The sequence below is a fragment of the Furipterus horrens genome, unplaced genomic scaffold (assembly GCF_987537825.1).
Source record: "Furipterus horrens unplaced genomic scaffold, mFurHor1.1.pri manual_scaffold_6, whole genome shotgun sequence".
NCBI lineage: Eukaryota > Metazoa > Chordata > Mammalia > Chiroptera > Furipteridae > Furipterus > Furipterus horrens.
The window spans coordinates 155,277,682-155,299,325 of NW_028327176.1; the positions used below are offsets into that span (position 1 = coordinate 155,277,682).

Consider the following 21,644-nt stretch of genomic DNA (forward strand, 5'->3'; position numbering starts at 1 on the left):
AACCTTGCATATTATAGAAATGCAAAAGGAATGAAAGATGGTGACTCATAAAGATAAAGGATCCTCTACTTTATTAGTAGCCAGGAAAATGCAAGGTAAAGATATGAGATGCCCATTTTTCACCTGCTGGATTGGCAAAAATTAAATGTGATAATATGTTCTAGTGAGAGTGTGAGGTAAGGGTGTGCACATACGTGCTGCTCAAATGTTATATTATTCTGGAAGGAAATTCAGTGTACCTACTAAAATTAGAAACATGCACATGCAGTGCCCCAGCAGTTGTGATTGTATGTACAAGTTCTACAGAAATACATATACACAAGAAATCATACAGAAAGCAATTTATAAGGATGAAAATACTCATTAGTAAAGGACTATCTGTGGTACATGCATACACTGGATTACTATGCCATGATTTAAAAGAATGAAATGTCTCTATAATGTAAGCTCTGTGAGAGCAGGAAATTTGCTTTTGTTTGTTCCTGTGTCTCCATTGACTAGAAGTACTTATGCATGGAATGTCGTAGATGATCAGTAATTATCAGTTGAATGCATCTGTAAGTACATGGCTGGATCTCTAGATCATGTTGAGGGAGCAAAGCAAACCACAAAATAATTGTAAAATCTATATGCATATGCAAAAGTCCATAAAAACTTATTGGAATGGTCTAAATCAACATATGAAATACATATGTGCATTTGCACATCTACAAAAACTTATCTAGAAGGATTAATATACCAAAATGACAACAATGATACCATCAAATGTAGACAAAGAGAAGGGACCAGGATTTGGGAATGGTATTTAGAGAAGTCTTTAGACTTTTCTGAAGTGTTTGAAATTTGGAAAAGGATAATTTTTTCTTTTATTACTTGGGTAACTACAAGATAATTTTTAAATGACATTTTACTGTGGGAAGGTAATTTCCGTGTTACCTGGCAGATTGAAATTTGCTGGGTGAGGAGCTGCTCTCGGAGCCCACAGCCTCCACCCAGGTGGAGAGGGGATGATGGGCTGCTGGACTTAGTTTCCCAAATGCAGTGCCTTGGGTATGTGGAATAAATTTTTAAAAAAGAAAAAGCCATCCAGTGATTCTGTATATTTAAGAATAAACCAGCTATTTTTGTGTTTCCATCTTTGTTTTGATACTATATTTGTAGGATATTGAAGTGTTTTTTTGTTTTTTGTGGTTTTTGTTTGTTTTGATAATTGCATTCACATTCCTTTACAAAAAAGCTTTAAAATACCTTAGTAAAGGAGATAGTAAGGTTAATAGAAGTAGACAGTAAGGAAGGATCAGGACACTAGGATTTATATTCCATCATGCTTTTTCAGCTCATTGTGTGACAATCTGCAAAGGAACCTTCTCTGAACCTCATTTTCACGTCTGCATGGTGACGAGATGAGTTTTCGGTCCCCATTGTTCTCTTTACAGTGCTCTTTAAGAAATGATATATATAGCCTTTATGGGCAATTAATATTTGACAAAGGAGGCAAAAACATACCAGGGATAAAGACAGTCTATTCAGTAAATGGTGTTGGGAAAATTGGACAGATACATGCACAAGAATGAAACTAAACCAACCTTTTACACCATATACAAGAATAAACTCAAAATGGATTAAATACTTAAATGTAAGACTACATACCATTAAAATCCTGGGAGAAAGCAGAGGCAGTAAAATCCAGACATTTCTCTTAGCAGTATTTTTTCTGATATATCTCCTTGGGCAAGGGAAACAAAAAATAAATAAATAAACAAATGGGACCACATCAAACTAAAAGTTTTGCACAGCAAAGGAAACTATCAACAAAAATGAAAAGAGAGCCTATTGAATGGAAGAAGATATTTCCCAACAATACATCCAATAAGGAATTAATATCCAAAATTTATAGAGAAGTCATACAACTCAACACATGGGTGCACGCACGCACACACACAATCCAGTTAAAAAATGCACAGAAAACCTGAATAGACACCTCTCTAAAAGCATGTACAATAGATGTGAAAAGATGTTCAACATCACTAATCAGAATTGCAAATTAAAACCACTGTGGGATACTACTTCACACCTGTCAGAATGGTTATTATCACTAAGTCCACAATTAACAGTATTGTCAAGGATGTGGAGAAAAGGGAATCCTTCATGCACTATTGGTGGGAATGCAGACTGGTGCAGCCACTGTGGAAAACAGTATGGAGGTTTCCCCAAAAATTTAAAATGAAACTGCCTTATAACCACTTTTGGGTATTTTTGAAGAAACTCAAAGAAAGAATATATGCACCCCTGTGTTCACTGAAGCTTTATTTACAATAGTCAAGATATGGAAGCAACCCAAGTGCCCATCAGTAGATGATGAGTAGATAAAGAAGATGTGGTACATATAAACAATGGAGTATTACTCGGCCATAAAGAGGAATGAAATCTTATCATTTGCAACAGCATGGATGGACCTAGAGGGTATTACGCTGAGTGAAATAAGTCAGAGAAAGACAGATACCCAGGACCACATCCTATAATGTGCTTATATATGTATATCTGCTCCATACAGAACTGCTCTGTCCTTTGAAGATTTTTCAGTAGGAATGGAATAGCCACTCTCCTTAATAGCAGTAGCCATTACTTAATGAAGTCACCTGTAAATCATGCATTCCTTTCTTCCTTCCCTCCTCCTCTGTTCTGTAATCATTTAATTTGCTGGCAAGAGACATTTATATTAAACTCCTTTTGAAGTTTTAAATGGAGTTTTTATCTGGAAGGAAAACCATTTCTTTTGTCATGGATTTCAGATAAGTTGGACAGTTATTGGTCATCTATAAGGTCTAGTGCAATTTCCTTCTCATTCACCTTTTCCTTCATTGAGGACACATAGCTCATTTAATGTTTATTGCTAACATTTGCCAAGAACTGTGAGTAAAATATTTGCCTCATTTAAATTGAATTTTGAACGTTTCCTTGGTTATTGAGTAATTCCAGGCTTTTGGGTCCTCTGGGTTTATGTTGACATCTCCTTTCCTTTCAAAAAGAAATAGTCTAATCGCTTATGTCATATGCTTTCTTAACAGATTGCTTTCCTAGGTCAAAAGAAAGTCAGAATATAATTTTTCATCAGTAAATACTTGGATTATTACAGTGTTGTTGTATTCGGATCCTCTGGGAAATTGTAGAATCTCTGTGTTAATAGCTAACCCTGCGTTCTGCCTACAGCAAATTTGTTGTGCTTTATTCTGAAAGATTAAAGATACATGCCAAATATATACCCGCATTCATATTTACACTACTGCTCCTAATGTATTTCGCCTTGAGATTCCATTTAATTAAAACAAGATATGTAGCACTGACTAGTGTGGCTCAGTTGGTTAGGCATCATCCTGCATGGTGAAAAATTGAGGGTTCCAGTCCGGGCACGGGCTTGGGTTGTGGGCAGTCCCAGGCTGGAGGTGTGCAAGACGCCACCAATTAATGTTTCTCTCCTTCTCTTTCTGCCTCCCTTCCTAAAAATAAATAAGTAAAATCTTTTAAAAAAATAAAACTTAGGATAAGTAGGCCTCATTTAGGTTGAGTAGAAATAAAGTTTACCTTTGACTACAGGAGAAATGATTTATTTTGTTAAACCACATAGTATTCTACACTAAGATTTCAAGTGAGTATATTTAACCTCAAGAGAAATTTTAATTAATTACCTTTATTGAATGTATTCTATGTGCCTAGAATCTAATCAGTACAGTGCTAACCACTCTAAAGTCACAAAGGAAATCGCTTTATGGAACTTAACTGAAAAATAAAAATCTTTTATGCAATTAATAAATTGCAGAGAAAAACTTATGACTGAGAGTCAAGATTATGTGCACTAGAACAAGGTAGTTGGCATATTCAAAGGAGAAAGAAAATTAGAAAAAGTGAGCATTAAGTTCACCCCTAAAAGGGTAGAATTTAGAAAAGCAGAGAAGAATGGTTTTGAGGTAATGACTTAAAGTTGATGATGGCGTGGGCTGAACCACAGACAGTCTGAGCAAAGGCATTGCAAGAGGAACAAGCCGTCCTGTTATCTAGCCCATACAAACAACAACCTTCCCTTCCCATTCAGGGTTCTCGTGGACTCAACTGCAGACCTTCCCAAAGTTCTCAGCGTGTATCTTTTCTGCTGCTGTTTTCTCTGCTGGATTGCTCTTCCTGCCATTCACTGCCTGTTGAAATGTCTCTCCCTGAGACGAAGGCCCAACCCAGATCTCACCTTCTCATGAAGCCTCCCCTCACCTGTTTGAGAAATAGTCATTGTCTTCCCCAGCAGCCCTGACATGTTGGTTGTCTGCCTGGCCCAGCATTTCAATTTCAGTTGTTCCCTCCCTCAACATTGAGGCCTTCTTACAGGTAAGAACCCTGTGTCATCTTGGTATCCTGAGGGCCCACATCACGCCTGGCCCCAAGAAGGCATTCAGGCCCTGGCTGGTGTAGCTCAGTGGACTGAGGGCTGGCTTGCAAACCAAAACGCCACCTGTTTGATTCCTACTCAGGGCACATGCCTGGGTTGTGCTCCAGGTCCCCAGCTGAGGGTGTGCAAGAGGTAACCACACAGTAACATTTCTCTCCCTCTCTTTCTCCCTCCCTTCCCCTCTCTGTCAAAATAAATAAATAAAATCTTTAAAAGAAAATATTTTTTAAAAATTTTTTTTAAAAAGAAGAAGGCCCTCAATTAGCGGATGGTGCGTTTTAGGAACTAGTGGGAAAAAAATACTTACCTACCTCCATTTCCTATATACAGAGTCTACAGTTACAGGAGTACATGTTTTGTTTTCTTTTGTAGACTTAATTAATGTGTCCTAAGGAGAGAAAACAGAAAATACCTTTCTTTCAGAACCTTCAATTATATATATATGGACAGTTCTTAACATTATTTTAAGATTTTTCATGTTAACCTGGCAGAATATTTCATATTTTAGTTTAAAAAATACATATGACTGTCATCTTAATATGACTGTATGTTTTGCTTGTTAGTTCAGAAAAATGTGCAAAAAATATAAACTTGTTAAATTAAGTTAAATTGGAAGAGGATAGAGTGAAAGAGGTGAAAGGAAGGGATCAGGCCAAAGAAGAAAAGAGATTGAGAAAGTAAAAAGGGCTGCCTAGAGGAGACTATTTCCTGGAACCAGCCATACCCAGCATTAGTCACCTTTGCACTCTTCTTACTGCTTTCTGGGACCCTGCCCACCCCTGACAGCCTGCAAGCTGTGTTAGGGACTAAGGCTCCAACAGCCATGCCCCAGGCTTTCTCTGTGCCTCGAAAGAGATTATTGTAGAATAAGGACTAGGGTCCCATGACTGATCAATTTTAGTTATATATGTTCATTTAGGAGCTGAATTTAGCATAGTATTTATAGACCAAATGCTCTCTTGGCAGTCTATTAGGATACAAACTCCAGAATAAAAACTAGGCTGAAGCAACAGAATTAAAGTTCTCTTTTAGTTTTTTTTTTTTTTTTGTGTGTGTGTGTGTGTGTGTGTGTGTGTGTGCGCGTGCGTGTGTGTGTGTTGAAGAATTGTTGAGTGCTTGAGTCCTCAGTGGGAGGCAGGTTTCCTTAAAACACTTCTAGTAAATGAACCCTAATGTCTAGCTTATAACTCCTTTGTTCCTGTTACTGTTCCTGATCTCTGTGCCTCAAAGCTAGAGAAGTCTGCCGTAGCTTTTTTTTTAGAGAAATATCATTGGCACTTCACTGAGCCTGTTTTGCCCCAAGCCATCCCATTTTAGTTCTCATTTTTTCCAGTTTCTTTCTTTTGGAGAAGGTGGGATGTTTCAAGTCCGAATAATCAATGGGTCTGCTTCCTCTGGTGAAAACAAAACCTTCCAAGCTGGTTTTTTGCCTGGCAAATACTCTTAAAAACTATTTGAGACAAAACTTAGTTTATTTCTTTGAAGCTGGCCCCTAAAACTTGTCCCAGGTTTTACCCGGAGGCATCTTTAGTATGTTCTACCAAGAAAAACAGTCCTGTTTCTTAGCAGCTAATTTGTAAAAGTGCATTTAGGCGATAGTGCTTTTACTGAAGCAAAGTTCGTGCCCCTGATGCTTGGAAGGGCCAAAACTCAAGTTGGAAAAGGTTTACTGATTGAGAAGGTGCCAGCTGAGAACATGGGAGACCTACTGGTGCCTGAGATCCATCTTGCTCACTGGACCAGGCCAAGGGCTTTTAAGGGGAACAGGTGTGTGGAAGTGCTGGTGGGACAAGTTTTATTTGGAAGACGTTGGAGTTTGGCGATTTACGGTAAAGGGGCAGCAACACCAGATCTTCCTGGACAGTGGACCATTGGCTTCTGAATGGGTTCTGGTGTTCAAGTTCCAGTTATGTCCTGGTCTTCTGTATCCGTGGGTGGGGTGGGAGGAACTTTGGTTCTGGGTGCAGCTAGAGACCGAAGTTCTCTCTTCTGCACGTCCTTTGACTGCATGACTTGTGGTTTTGGTCTGTTACCTCCGAAAATCAACTCAGCACCTTGTCATACAGGATAAGGCTGTTTTGAGCTGGTTCTGTGGTTACAGTGCCTCTGTTCATCCCAAGCTACAAGCTCTGTTGGTCCTTTTGATGATGCCATCATGTCATCATGTGCATTTCTTGGATCTTTCTACTTCCTCTGACATTAACAAGGGAAAATACTAGTAGCTGTTAGCTTTCAGCCCTGGGCTTGCAGTGTCTTACTGTGGCCCCTACCTTTGATCTGTTAACAGACCAAATGAGCCCGAACACACTGAATTCAGAGACTGAAAATAAAGTGTACCAGAGTCATAATGGCAACAGCAAAGGCAGATTTAGATTTGTTTTAACAAAATGGCAAGAGTGAAGAGAGCCCTCTTCTGGCTCAGTGGAATTGACTGTTAGGGGACCAAGGCCAGAGAATAACTGAGCCAAATACAGCATTCCTAGGGACCCACTGTGATGAATAAATGCACAAAGGTGTTTGTATCGTCTTTCAGAAGGCAGCTTTGTCACAGATGATTTTATAATATTTATTTCACTGAGAGGCTTTCTAACATTCAAAGAAAGTCTTTCAGATTAATAGTTTTATTAATTATTCTTGTTGGCACTTTCTAATACTGGGTTATAGCCATTTGTTGTTTATTGTAACTGTCCCATAATTAGAAATACTGTTTTTATATCAGAAACAGGCAAACTATTTATTCAAGGACCAAATTATAAGGGCTGTAACCTTTACAAAGATACTTACATAACCATTTAAGATGTAAATAAAACCTTCCTTAACTGGCGGCTGTGGTTTGCCAACTCTGGTCTTTATAATCACCTGGTAATTCTTATCTGGTAGCTCTTCGCTCTCAAACACACTTTTATAATTATTAATCTTTGACTGTTTGCCTTACATCAAAAATGTAAATATGAATATGAAGATAGTTCCTTTCCTAAAAGATCTCACAGTCTCAGAAGAAAGAAAGATACATAAACACGCTCGTTGCAAGTGTTTATCATTGTGCAGTGTGGTTGGTGTCCAGAGGTGGTGTGACTGGGTGAGGGCGTTGGGAGGGTTCCGCAGCAACACAACCTTGAGACGATTTGCAAACGTTCCTAAGCAACAAAAAGAGGACAGTGCATTTTAGGAAGGGATAGCATTTATTTCTTAATGTAAGACATTTATTTGGGGTTTTTCCTATGCAGATATCAGTTAATGGCATAGATAACATCAGCTCATTGACTACAGAAAACGTCTACAGATTGCCAATGACATCACAGACAGGGGACTGATTTCCAAAATATATAAAGAGCTGATACGACTAAACCTCAAGAAAACAAACAACCCAATTAAAAAATGGGCAAGGGACCTGAACAAACACTTCTCCGAAGAGGACATACAGAAGGTCCATAGACACATGAAAAAATGCTCAACATCATTAGCCATCAGGGAGATGCAAATAAAAACCACAATGAGATACCATTTTACACCAGTCAGAATGGGCATCATCAACAAATCAACAAGCAACAAGTGCTGGCGAGGATGTGGAGAAACGGGAAACCTACTGCACTGTTGGTGGGAATGCAGACTGGTGCAGCCACTATGGAGAACAGTATGGAATTACCTCAAAAGATTAAAAATGGAACTGCCTTTTGAACCAGCGACTCCACTACTAGGATTATACCCGAAGAATCTTGAAACACCAATTCAAAAGAACTTATGCACTCCTATGTTCATTGCAGCACTGTTTACAATAGCTAAGTGCTGGAAACAACCTAAGTGCCCATCTGTAGATGAGTGGATCAAAAAACTGTGGTACATTTACACAATGGAATACTATGCAGCAGAAAGAAAGAAGGAACTCCTGCCATTTGCAACAACATGGATGGAACTAGAGGGAATTATGCTTAGTGAAATAAGCCAGGCAAAGAAAGAAAAATACCATATGATATCACCTAATACAGGAAACTAAAGAACAACACAAACAAAGGAACTAAATAGAACAAAGAGCAGAATAGCAGTCAATAGGGGGGAGGGGAGAGGGAGAGAAGGGGGATAAGTAAGGGAAGGGATTAGTCAAAGAACCCGTATAAAAGACTCATGGACATGGACAACGGGGAGGGATATGATTGCGGGAGAGGGGGTGGGTTGGGTGGGGGAGAGAAATTAGGGGAAAAGGGGACAACTGTAATTGAAAAACCAAAATAAAAAAAAATTAAAAAAAAAAAAACATCTACAGAAATTCTGAGCAAAAGTGCTTTATTCAGTAACTACAGAGTAAAATAGGTGTACCATTTGACTTCAAGTGTGTTAACCTAATGTAGCTTTCAGCAAAAGCTGCTGTCTTTTTAATTTGTCTTTAAGAGGACAGGTTTAAAGTAGATGATTTCTAAGATCGCTTCCAGTTCTAGATTCTGTGGCTATAATTAGACAGAATGCATATCAATAGCTACTTTTTTCCTCTGCAGAGATATGATTTGATTTGTTCATATTTCCGACTCCTACTTATTCAAATTCCAGTCAGCTCATAGCCCCTGAACTGTGATACCATGGAATTGTGTACCATATGCAAGAAAAAAAAAGTAAGGATTTATGGTATTCCTGAAGTTGTATAATACCCATATGCCGTGTCACAGAAGAGGGCAGTCTGGCTACATTCAAATCCTGGCACTGCCACATTTTAGCCTTGTGACTTAGGGCAAGTTCCTTAGCTTCTCTGTAACTCGGTTTCCTTTATCTACAAAATGGAAACACTGTAGGACTTGTCTCATGGGCTTGTTATAATGATTAAATACATTATTACTTGTAAAGATTTTAGAATTGTGTCTGGCAAAAACAAGCAGTCAAATATGTCAGTTATTATTACAAGTAAAGATTATTATAAATAACCTACTTATAAAAGTCAGTATTAAAACCATTAAAATGTTTAGAAATTGCTCAAATATGATGCTGAACAAAAATGCAGGTAAAAAAAAAAACGATGGTATGTTTAAAATTCCCATTTAGTTACATATTACTAGAAAACATGGCTGGTTTGGCTCAGTGGATTGAGCGTCGGCCTGCGAGCTAAGTGTCGCTGGTTCGATCTTCCAGTCAGGGCACATCAGAGAAGGAAAACTCTGACTCCAAAAAACCTCCGCTGCCTTGCGGCATACCTCTTCAGGGGAAAGGCTAAGGGAGTAAACCCCGACAGAAAATCCGGAGCCGGAGTCCCTAAGGCGGTTTGACGTTGTAGTCAACACCGGCAACTCCTGCGGCGCACCTGAAGCCAAGCTGTATTGACTCCGTCTTTCCCTTGGACCCTTCAGCTGCGAAGAGAGGGGGGGTCTGCTGCATGGGCAACAGCAGACCCTCCATATCACCCTGCCCAGGCTCTGTAGCTTCAGCTTCACTGGAGAGGACACTCCAGCGTCATCGCAAGATGTCGATTCAACACGGGAGGAGACAGATACCGTGTCACTCCCGAGTCGGACTGCACAGCCATTCTCAGCGGTGCAGATAGACTCTTAAGAAGCTACACCATCGTCTCTCGAGACGGACGGCTGACGACGACGACGACTAGAAAACATACTGGCAAGAATCACACCAAAATATTAGTGATGTCTGATAGCTAATCTGAAAACAGCCCCTTATGAATTATGCCACTCAGAATTTATACCCTTCTGTTTTATTCTCCTGGAACATGAGCTGACCCCATATATTCAGTAAAATGTAGCAGAAATGACACTATACGACTTCTAAGGTTAAGTCATAAGAATTCTTGCAGCTGTCATCTTAGTCTCTTGGAGCACTTTCTCCAGGGGAAGTTCATTACCATTTAAGAAGTCCAGTTACCCTGAGACCAGCACTCTTGGGGAATCCCAGTCTAGCTAAGTGGAGAGTTATTTCAGCAGTCCCTACTGTTCCAGCATCCCAGCCCAGGTACTAGATAGTGAAAGAAGAAACGCTTAGATGATTCTAAACCCAGTGACATCTGACTGGCACACCCCAAGTGAGAACTGCCCAGCTTAAGTCAGTCAACCCTCAGAATCCTGAGATATGATCACACGAGGTCTGTCTAGAAGGTATCAAGCATGTAATAAGAAAAATAGAGACATTTATTCAAGAAGATACAAGAAGCATTGTACAGAGGACAATGACGCCTCAGTCCCCTTCAAAGTAGGCACTTTGGGACCTCACACAGCTCTCCCAGTCGCCATCAGTTGCCCCATCATATTTTCCTAAATCTCATCGACGGTCTGAAATCTCTCCCCTTTCAAAGGTGATTTTAGTTTTGGGAAAAACCAGAAGTTGCTGGGCACCAAATCTGGGCTATAGGGGTGCTGAGTCACCTGGGGGAATTCGACGTTTTGCAAAAAAACTCTGCATGAGACATGCATGAGCAGGCACATTGTCGTGATGAAGCTGCCAATCACCAGTTGTCCATAGCTGCGTCCTTCTGAATCATCTGAGTAGTTTCCACAGGAATGCTCAAGCTTAATGCCAAATTTGATGCAGATTTGTTGCTCTACCTGCTCAGTCATTTTGAATGCGATGACCACATAGTACACATGCTCACTCAGTGGCAGCTACCGCCTCTACTGACTAGTACAGTGAAGTCATCATTGTTCACATACGCGCATTCCAGTCCACTCTCCTTGGCTGCCAGGTTACATCGATGTTATGCAAACCATTCTCTTTACGTTAACAATGGCTGCACTTTTTCTGGACAGACCTCATGTATGTTGTTCAAAACCACTATGCTTGAGGTGGTTTGTTACACAGCATTAAAAAAAAACTGAGACAGTGTATTTTCTGTAGTGAGAATGTATTATATTTAGTAAGAAAATCAATAATTTAATCTCATTAAATTTTATTTTCAATATAGTTTCAATATTAAGAATATTTGTAATGTGTTATACATGTTTTTAACCTGTATATTAGGCAATTCTTAGTTAATCTACAGTTAAATTAACAAGAGCAGCTATTCTTTAGCCGTTCTAAATAGATATAAATTTATTGGACTTAGGATGTATATGTACATGTACAGGGTAGTCCAGGAATTCTTTACTGGTGTAAAAGTTCTATATCACCTACTATAGAAAATCTCCTTTTTTCTAAGACACATTCATAAGATTGTTTTTGACAGTGATGAAGGGAGCATATTGAAATGCTATCTTTATCAGATTGCCCTAATCTGACAAATCTAAATCTATGGTTCCTGAGCTCTTGGGAGTCATCCTAGTCCCCAGAATCTGATGAAAGCTACAGGGTTCACAGCTGCTCTGCTTCCCCAGACACACACAAATACATTGATAAACGAAATATTGCCAACAACATTGGGGTTTCATTCACCCCCTGAGGCCCATGTATGTACTTCAGGTTAAGAATTCTGGTTCAGGTCATTATCATTCCTTATGTCTTAAAGCATTACACGTAGATCCTATATCTCTGTGTTTATTATATCAAAGAGAAGTTAACACTTTTCTCCTTTATCAGGTCCATAATTTCAAATTTTATATTGCAAAATTAATACCTCTGCCAAAGCAATTATCTGAATTAAAAGTAATTTAAAACTTTAGTATGTTTTTTCCCTTTTCTTTTTAAAATTAACTTGGGGTAACTGTCCAGGTGCAGTACTTTACAAAAACATACAGAGTATACAACTGATACAGTTACAGATTTGGGTGGAAAACTGTGGTGAAAAATAGAATAGTGACTCATTAAAAATACCTGCTTTATTAGGTTGTGAGTGTCCTAGGTATAGCTATGGCACAGACCTAATCGCTCGCTATACAGTAGTCCCTCTCTGTATCGCAGCCTCACTGTATCGTGGGATTTTTTTAAATAATATATTTAATTATTTATCATGGGTTTTTCGCTATATCGTGGGGTTTTGCGGTATTGTATACATATGTTGTTAAAGTTACATAGGTTTAAGAGCGTAGAATAAATGTAAGGTTCCTACTTCGCGGGGGGGCGGGGTCTAGAACGTAATATCCGCAATAAGTGAGGGAATACTGTATAGAGCTCTCCTGTTTTATATAATAATACACTATGAGACCAGATATTGGATAAGTAATCCTTTGTGGCTATATGATTTGTCTGTGTTTTCTGCAGTTGATTTTCTCTAAGTCAGTCATTGTTCTGAATACTTTTGGCTTCATTAGTAAGAGCAAGTATTTCTGAAGACGCTGAAAATATTTCAGCTAAAGTAATTAAGGAAATGGTGAACCCTTGTGATAAAACATCATCTTTAAATACATATATTTTTAAAGACAAATCAATTTTTTAAAGAAATCTCGAAACTTTTGAGTTGAGGTTAATAGAGGGTGGGGGTAAACCTTTCAAAAAATTATATTTTTTCTGTTGTAATTACTGTGTAGTTCAGTAATTGGTTATTGTCACATTTTCTAAGTAGCTCACATGTGAAGTAAGTTGAGAAGTCAGAAGAACTATGTAGAACTTGCTTCAAATACCTGTTAATTTTGCTTTTGTTTAGGCTCTTCAGAGGATTTATGTTGATATAAGCTATGCATGTATTTAAATTCTGTAAATGTATATATAATGGGGCTCAGAGCAGCCTGACCGAAAATATGTCATTTTGACATATTGATTATTTTGAATTAAAGTTACATGAGAAACAGCCAGTACAAGAACACTGTGACCATCCTTTGTCCCCCGAAAGCAGGAAATAAATGTACCCTCCCTATTCCAAAAGGACAGAAGGCATCCCTTGAGGGAATTCAAGGCTGGAAAAATAGACATTGTTACTTCTCCATTAATTTGTTTTAAGCAAAAACCCTTTGTTTTGTCAAATCTTCACAAATAATTGTTTCTTTCACTTTACTCAATTTAGATATTCTAGATTTCTTTATTTATAAATATATTAGATAGAAACAAACCATATAGAGATCACAATAGGAAATATTTTAATATTAAATTTCAGTTTACTTATTAAATTTCTGTTGCCCTCTATAAGTAAACAAAAGAAATTCAGAACATGTAATTTGTTGTTTATCCCTTTTGTCCTTCAAAAAATATTTCAGTATCTCTTGCCACCCCCCCCCCAGAATTGTGTATGTCTGTATTTCACAGAATTAATTATATCATTCCTTCCAGAAAAATATACTTAGTTCATAGCTAAACATTTTAGCTGTTCACTAGCGTGCTCTTCTCAAACTTGTACAGGTTGCAAGTATTTCAGTCACTCCTAAACCCTGCTCTGCCATGGAAACAAGAACAGAGCTTAACTGGAAGCTGATGGTGGAAGAGTTAGCATCCCAGCATCTGTGATCTCCTTGGACAACAACTTTGAAAGCTCTTATCCACAGACCACACAAATAATTTTGAAAAATGCTTACTTATTCTGTGATGATAAAAATAGTGGCACAATTGTCTGTTAAATTTTACACTATTTTTAATAGTCAAGTTGTGCTTGCTATTTTTTATCACAAGAGGTCCCTAAATTCTAGGTCACATTTGATACATGCAGGCCACTCCGTATTAATCAGTTTTTTTAAATATAGGAGAGCTAAACTTTTATTCCTTAGAGCTGGCTTTTTAAAATTTTACTTTTGGCCTGGCCAGGTAGCTCAGTTAGTTGGAGCATTGTTCCTGTGTGCCAAGGTTGTGGGTGTCGATGCCTTTGTATCTGTCTCTCTCACACTCTCAAATCAATCAATAAGTTTTTAAAATTTACTTTTAATCCCTTCTGGATGCAGAAAATCCCAGCATCTAAGGGTGTTAGAAGGGCAGAAAGGCCAGGAGAATGAGTTACATGAAGTGGCAGTGAAATAGAATTCCTTTGAGGTTAACTGAAAACAGACTACTTTGTGAGGTAACAACAAGTAAGACCATTCCTTTCTTTCCACCTTAGGTCTAAATTCCCTACCTTGTGCAGTCAGTATTAATCTATCATAATTATGATATACTTATGTTAATCTATTATAATTATCATAATATAATTAAACATGATTTTTTTTTCAATAAGGGTGAAAAAAATGGAAGGTACTTTAGACAGGATGACTTTGATAGGACAGTGTTTTTGTCACTCATCGTTATATGTTATAAACCATATTGCTTTGAATATAAATAAACACAAATATTCCTGTCTGCCCTGCACTAATTTAGGTATTCATTGAATGCTTGCTCCATGCCAAGCAGAAAGACAGATAGATAGATAGATAGATAGATAGATAGATAGATAGATAGATAGATAGATACCCTCCCTTTAGAACTTTACAGTCTCTTTGGGGAGAACATTTAATGGACAACTATAATTCAGTGTAGTATGTTTAACCTAACTCTTCTGTTGGTTCAAGAGCTTGATTCATTTCAATTAAAAGATGAGTATTATAGACTACAGCAATGTATTATAAACTTAAAAATTGCCAAGAGACTAAATCTTAATTGTTCCCATCACAAAATAGATTATATTATGTAATGTGATAGAGGTGTTAGATAACCACCTTAAATGTATTTATATGTCAACTTTTTTTTTTACTGACATATAAAATACCTCAATAAAATGTATTTATATCTCAATAAAAATAAATTTTAAAAAAGATGAGTGTGGTCCTGGCTGGGTTGCTCAGTTGGTTGAAGTGTCGTCCTGTATACCAAAAGGTTGCAGATTTGATTTCTGGTCAGGACATATGCCCGGGTTGTGGGTTTGATCCTTGGTTGGGGTGCGTACAGGAGGCAGCCAGTCCATTCATGTTTACATGTTTCTCTCTCTTGCTCTATCTCTCCCTCTCTCTCTTTCTTCCTCCCTCTCTAAAATCAATGAACATGCCCTCAGGTGAAGATTAAGTTTTTTAAAAAGATGAGTGTGTATTTGTGTAATTGTGTCTCCTGTTACTCTAATGATCTGAGGTTACAAGGGGATGGAATTATTTTCCCCAGCAACAGTCAGTGATCTTTCATAATAGCAGCAACACATAATCTACCATTGAGTGTCTATTTGTACAGGGTTTGTCTTTTTTGTAGTTTGTTCATTTCAATCTGGATTATGAACAAAATAAGGAACCCCCGTTAATTACCTCAGAGTTATTTTCTCAACTAAACTATTATGTTTGTACACTTTTGCATTAGGCTTATTAAGAGATACTAATAAAATTAATCTAGGCAAGAATTTTAAAATACAATATTTAAAGTATATGCTGTTTTTATTTTAAACATTTGGAAATGGGACAGTAGTATCCCATTTAGTAATTTATATTTTGATCACTAGATGGCACTAGACACACATGTATAGCTCAGGAGAAAATAGCCTTTCTCAGCAGCTGTTTCTAAATACAGCTTAAGTATATAAATGCCTTCAGCATTATATGCTATAAATCTTTTATATAAATCTTATATAGCCCATAAAATCCTGTTGCTACAAAATCTTTGTTTTTCTCTCCAAAATAATTTCACATATAACTTTTAGGTATAATAAATTCTGAGACACAGCTCCTGCCATTACTTTGATAGTCACTCATTAAACTGTTCTATTCTTAGCTACTTACTTTTTTTATTTTCTCTTTCTTAAATTAGCCCTAGCTTATGGTACTAGTGCTCTCTTTTCTCTGAAAAACATAATATTTTAATTTTTTTAAGTTTTGGGGATTAAAAACTTTAAAAAATTACATAGCATTACATTATGTGTGTATGTATGGAGAGATCCTAGAGATTCACACACAAATGTCCTGTAGAGCAAAATGTAAGAAAAGTACCAACTGTTTTTGTTCTTGGTCTCCTGACGTCTGGATATTACTCTAATAGTGTAATACAGTCTAGGTTGTTTTGTTTGTTTGTGTTTCAGTCTGGCTGTGCTTGATTCTTACAATGTATTATTTTCTGAAGAGAGATGGTCTAGGTCACATATAATTGATATCCTTAATGTTCATGCTGTTAGTGTAGTGAGTTATTTCACATGACTAGGAGACTTGCAGAATTTGGGTGGTACTTCCAGCAGTGGTAAAGTCAGTGTCTCAGTCAGAGACTGATGTCATCAGGCACCCAAGTTCCTTTCAGACTTCCACTAGGCTGCCATCCCTGGTATGTCAGACTTGTGCTTTGTGTTGAAGATAGTTGTAGCAGTTCAACGTAGAACATGTCGTCATAGCAAAGTCCAGGATAGAAGAAGGGACATGTCCTGCTGTGTAGATTTTTTTCTTACCAGTGGTATACAGGATGCCAAAGACCCCCAGCAGAGTTCTCCTCAAGTCTCATTGGCCTTGCCTGGGTCTCCTGCACTGTCCTAGACTTCCTGGCAGGAAAAGTAATTACCAGGAGAGGTTAGACTGATAGATACCCATGCCCTTCCTGAACACCCAGCCCCTTAGAGGAGGCTAAAACCTCAAATAAAATCACAGTACTTCCTAGGAGGGGGTGGGAGGGTCGGGGTTGGGGTGGGCCGGCAGACAATAGTATTTGCTGCCATTTCTAGTTTTATTTCATTTTATTTTATGATTTTTGCTTAGAGACTCTTCTTTCCTGATATTCTTGAAATGTAACTTTCATTTCTGTAATTTCAAGTGCATGACACCATACAGAGTTCCAGGTGTAGATCACGTCTAGTACAGTTTATCATTCCGTACAACCGCATCCACATCTTCTTTGTTTATGCACGTGCTCTTTACCTAGCAGTTAGAGAAAGTGAGAGCTTGGGTTCTCCTTTTCTACTAGTGCTGTCACACCCAGAGAACAGCATCTGTAAAATGCTTTGCGAATTTAGAAGCATTTCAACCACATCTGCAATATTTGCTAAGTACTGACGACTTTGAAGGCATCAAGGAGGTGCATCCGACCTGGACTTCTGGAGATATTTGCCACTGTCTGCCTTACAGCTCACCCTGACCCCTTGGCCGCTCTAAACACCCAAAGGAGTAGAGTCAGCAGTCCCTGCTCAGTGATTCCTGTTCTTCAGCTTTCATTGTCAACTGCAGGGCCTTCTGGCCTTTTCTTGCTTGCTTTTCCCTTTGACATCGCAGCACCTCTCAGAAGCCGTAATAGCCTAGACTAGTTCTTCTAGTCTGAGTTCCACCTGAAACAACATGACTGTTCTCTGAGGAACCCAGCTTCCTTCTCGGCTGCTTAATGCCAAAGATGTGTTCGTGGTGCATCATCCGCATATTTATTTGTGTGTTATCTGTATTCAGCAAATATATGTTGAATGATTAAAAGAATATTTATCAATTGATATTTCAAATACAGTAAGGTTTTCTGACTTGAGAATGCTGATTCTATTGTTTGTTATGTTTTCACAGCTTCTCAGTTCTTGTGAAGTAGCCAAAAATATTCTCAACTGACATTTTCAATCATCACTATGTTTTAGTAAAGAACAGAAGTATTCTTAAAAAGCAGCACTATCTATAGTTTTGAAAGAGATTAACTTGTTTGAGAACATGCTGAGTCAAAAAAATGGAAAAAAAAGAAATTTTTCTTGGATATTTTTATTTTTTCAGAAAACTGTGGAATATATTTTCCAGAAATAAAAAGAGATCCAGGCAGATATTTACACAGTTGTCCTGAATCTGTAAAAAAATGGCTTCGGCAGCTAAAGAATGCTGGGAAAATCCTTTTGTTAATCACCAGTTCTCATAGTGATTACTGTAGGCTTCTCTGCAAACATATCCTTGGGTAAGTGATGAAACATTGTATTTTCATGGTCTTATAAAAATACCAATAGCAGATTACGAGTGCTTTATAAAAGTGCTGCATCATGACCTTATTAAACAACGCTGAGTGGCAAACAATTGTTTCTAATAACATCTCTCAGCATCTGCAACATACCCCACGGACATTTTAGCAAAGCAGGGTGACTGGGGGTCAGTATGCTCGTAGCTTGCTGATGATCTGGGCTTTAGATTTTCTGAAGGATAGATGGCACATAGGTCCTTCATGCCCTCTTCCATGCCATTTCTCAGCTTGGGATGGTTACTGAGGGACAGAGCCCTACGTTACAGTCCCTGATGGATAACTGGAGTACAGCTCCTCTATAGCCTTTTCAGTGTGGAGCCACATCTCCACTGTTTAGCCCCACCAGGGATGGGATTGATATCCATGAAAATCGAGACAGTGTAAATGCGTAGACTGGAAAGTGAAACTGACATGGTTCAAGCCCTGGCTTGCAACTTCCTGTGTGATATGGGGCATGTTCTGTAACCTCACTAAGCCTCAGTTTCATCACCTTAAAAATGCAACAATAGGATTCCATAGTTATGAGGGGATATTTATATACAGGTAAAGTATTAGGCAGAGTAGTTGGTAAGTTTCAGTAAGTGTTAATATTATTCTTCTGGCAATACCAGGAAATAGAATCTTGCTCTGATTTCAGCAAATACCTGGAGTATGAAGCCAGTTCTGGCTCCAAAACTGACCTCTGGATGACCTCTTTAGCCTCCAGTTACATGTCCCTAAGCATGTGTGGGTTTAGATGGGTCTGCAGTATCCTTACAGTTTGTGAGTGGATGGCCTGCTTTCTGAATCATGCATAGGCTTGGGACCTTAAAGTGAATTAAGGCTGAAGTCCTGGATGCCTTGCAAGGTGCCTCTTAGAGACTTCTGTTCTGGTAGTGAAACTGAGCTTCAGAGTAAACACTCTGGAGTCTTAACCTCTTTTCCATTAGCATAGATAACCAAGGTTTTTCTTCCCATCTTAATTTCTCTTTAGTACAGTTTTGATTTTTAAAAGTATTTGGGAACATTGGATAAATATTGTCTCTCCAGTGCAACAGTGAGACCCTCAGGAACCGGGACTACCATTCCTTTGCCATCCCAAGTAATCCTAAATATAGTATTAAATACAGACTGAAAACAATTATTATTGTTACTTAAAAATTGCCACATTATAAGACTACACTGATTTTCAAAATAAACATTTTGAACACTCTCTGAAGACATTGCTTTGAATATTTCTGTTACAAACCACTGACTTCACTTACTGTGACTGTTACCATCAAGAGAAAGCTGAGCACCTAGAGTTAATGTCCTTGTCCTGTTCTTGTGTTTACATCAAGGTGTTGCTCAGGAATACTAGTGCTAAATCACTGTTTAGTTCCAGTGTAAGATTTACTGTGAAATGTAGAGAAAGCCTGTAAAAAGCTAATCATAAGATCAGACATCATGATGTGGTCAAGTAGATAGACCAAGATTAACTTTTATTTTATATAGCCATTTCTAATTCCTTAAAATAAATTATGAAAAACCTGTTGTTTTTTAGGGATGATTTTGCAGATCTTTTTGACATTGTGATTACAAATGCATTGAAACCTGGTTTTTTCTCCCATTTACCAAGTCAAAGACCTTTCCGGAGACTGGGTAAGTAATGTTTTGGTTTTTTTCTTCTAATGTGTAAGATTTGTCCATTCACTTATTCAATAAATAATCTGTTGGCTGACAACCCCGTGCAAAGTACTGTATTAGGTGCACCAGGGGTATAAGAGAGGCACTATGTCTTTTTTCCCCTCGTGGGAGAGAAAAAGATAAATAACCCTATGTTTATATTAGGTTTTATTCTTCCACATAGGGTCATAATTACTTGTTTGTCTCTCCCTAACTTTAAAAATGAAGGGCATGGACTTTATCTTAGTTTTTAGGGCCTAAATAAATGCTTCAATAAATATTTTAGCGATGGATTTGTTGTAATAAGTCAAAGTCGGTCATTTTCTAGGACAGTGATGCCTACAGAATACATGTGGATTATAAAATGAAGCAGACCTCTCCCTAGGGGAGCAAGCACTGCCTTCCAGGACGGGTGGTTAGAACTGTCTGACGTGTAGAAGAGGCTGACAGAGAGGCGGAATGAAAAGAGTGAGCACATTTTTCAGATGAGACTAGCAGGGGGAGGGGGAGAAAGGTGAAGGGATTGCGACGTACAAGGTGCCAGCTATAAAAAGAGTCACAGGGATATAAGTACAGCTTACTGGCAATATTAGGGAACACTTTGTAACTACTGTACACCTAAAACCAGTATAAAATAATATTGACAGCAAACTGTAATTGAAAAAAATTTAAGTTATATATCTTAGCAACACTGTAATAACAAAAAATTGAAAACTACCTAAATGATCATCAGTAGGTTACTGGCTTAATAAATTATGGTTTATACACACAATGAAATACAATGCAGTTACAGAAAATAATGAGGTTTTGTGTATACTGATATGGGATATCTACAATGTATATTAAGTGAAAAACAAAGGCGAAACAATGTGTTAAACATACTACCATTTTATAAACAAAAGAATAATATATATTGATGCATTATTTTAAACTTTGAACTTCTTTGTGCTATTTAAAAGCACCCTTCAATGTCAGACAGCTGACAGTAGCTTAGCTCCCTACTCACTGAGGAGCGTACAAACTGAAATTCAAATTCAGCTTCAGAACAGTAGGTGGCAGACACTGAGGGGTCCTCAGTGCACCAGCCAGATGCATAAACAAACACATAAGCAAATCAGGAAACCCATAGGTCTTGTTATGTGTCGTGGAGAAAGTAACCGCCCGACGAGGCCACCTTGAGTGGCTGTCCAGGGCAGGCCTCTCTGAACGGTCTGGTGAGGTGACTTGCAAGGAGGGACCTGAGAGACGAGTAATGACAAGAGCAGCGGATGAATGTCTTTGGCAGTGGACCAGCTAATGCAAAGGCCCAGGGTGGGAGTAGTTTGGGTGAGTTTCAGTGACAGAGAAGAGGCCTGTGATTCTGGCACCTGGTCATGGGGAGAGACAAGTGAAAATGGGGAGGCAGGCAGCCCCATGCACTGTGGAAAGGGGGCTGGGTTTTATTCCATGAGCCATCTGAAGCTATTCACTTGAAGCAGAAGACCACTGGCTGCCAGGTAGGGAATGAATTGGATGTGGGGAGGATAGAAAGAGGGGAAGACCTGGCAATTGCAGTATCCGGAGTGAGAGACCGTGGTGGCTTGTCCGGGGCAGTAGCCCTGGAGATGGAAGGAAGTGTATGCAGAGGCAAAGTGGGCTTACAGCTGTGAATCTGGGAAACACAGAGTTTACTCTTGTATTATTATTTCTTTCCATACAAACAACTGTAAACCACCCCATATATTTAAGATACATTATGGAGATGGAAAACACAGGACTTGGTGATGCTATAGAAGCAACAGCTGAAAAGAAAGGAGTAATCAAAAATGACATCCAGGTGGTTAATTTTTCTTTTTTTCTGAATTGAGCAGGTGGGTGCATGGTGATACCACTTACC

The 21,644-nt window shown here is 38.4% G+C and overlaps 1 protein-coding gene across 2 annotated transcripts in view; it reads left to right on the forward strand.

Annotated features, from left to right (window-relative positions):
- NT5DC1 (5'-nucleotidase domain containing 1) overlaps positions 1-21,644 on the forward strand; it is a 113,281-nt gene that overhangs the window by 81,455 nt on the left and 10,182 nt on the right. For both annotated transcript variants that reach the window (XM_090279777.1, XM_090279778.1), the window contains exons 7-8: positions 17,890-18,064; positions 19,647-19,744. In XM_090279777.1, the coding sequence (XP_090135903.1) occupies positions 17,890-18,064; positions 19,647-19,744 (273 nt within the window). The remainder of the gene's footprint in view (positions 1-17,889; positions 18,065-19,646; positions 19,745-21,644) is intronic.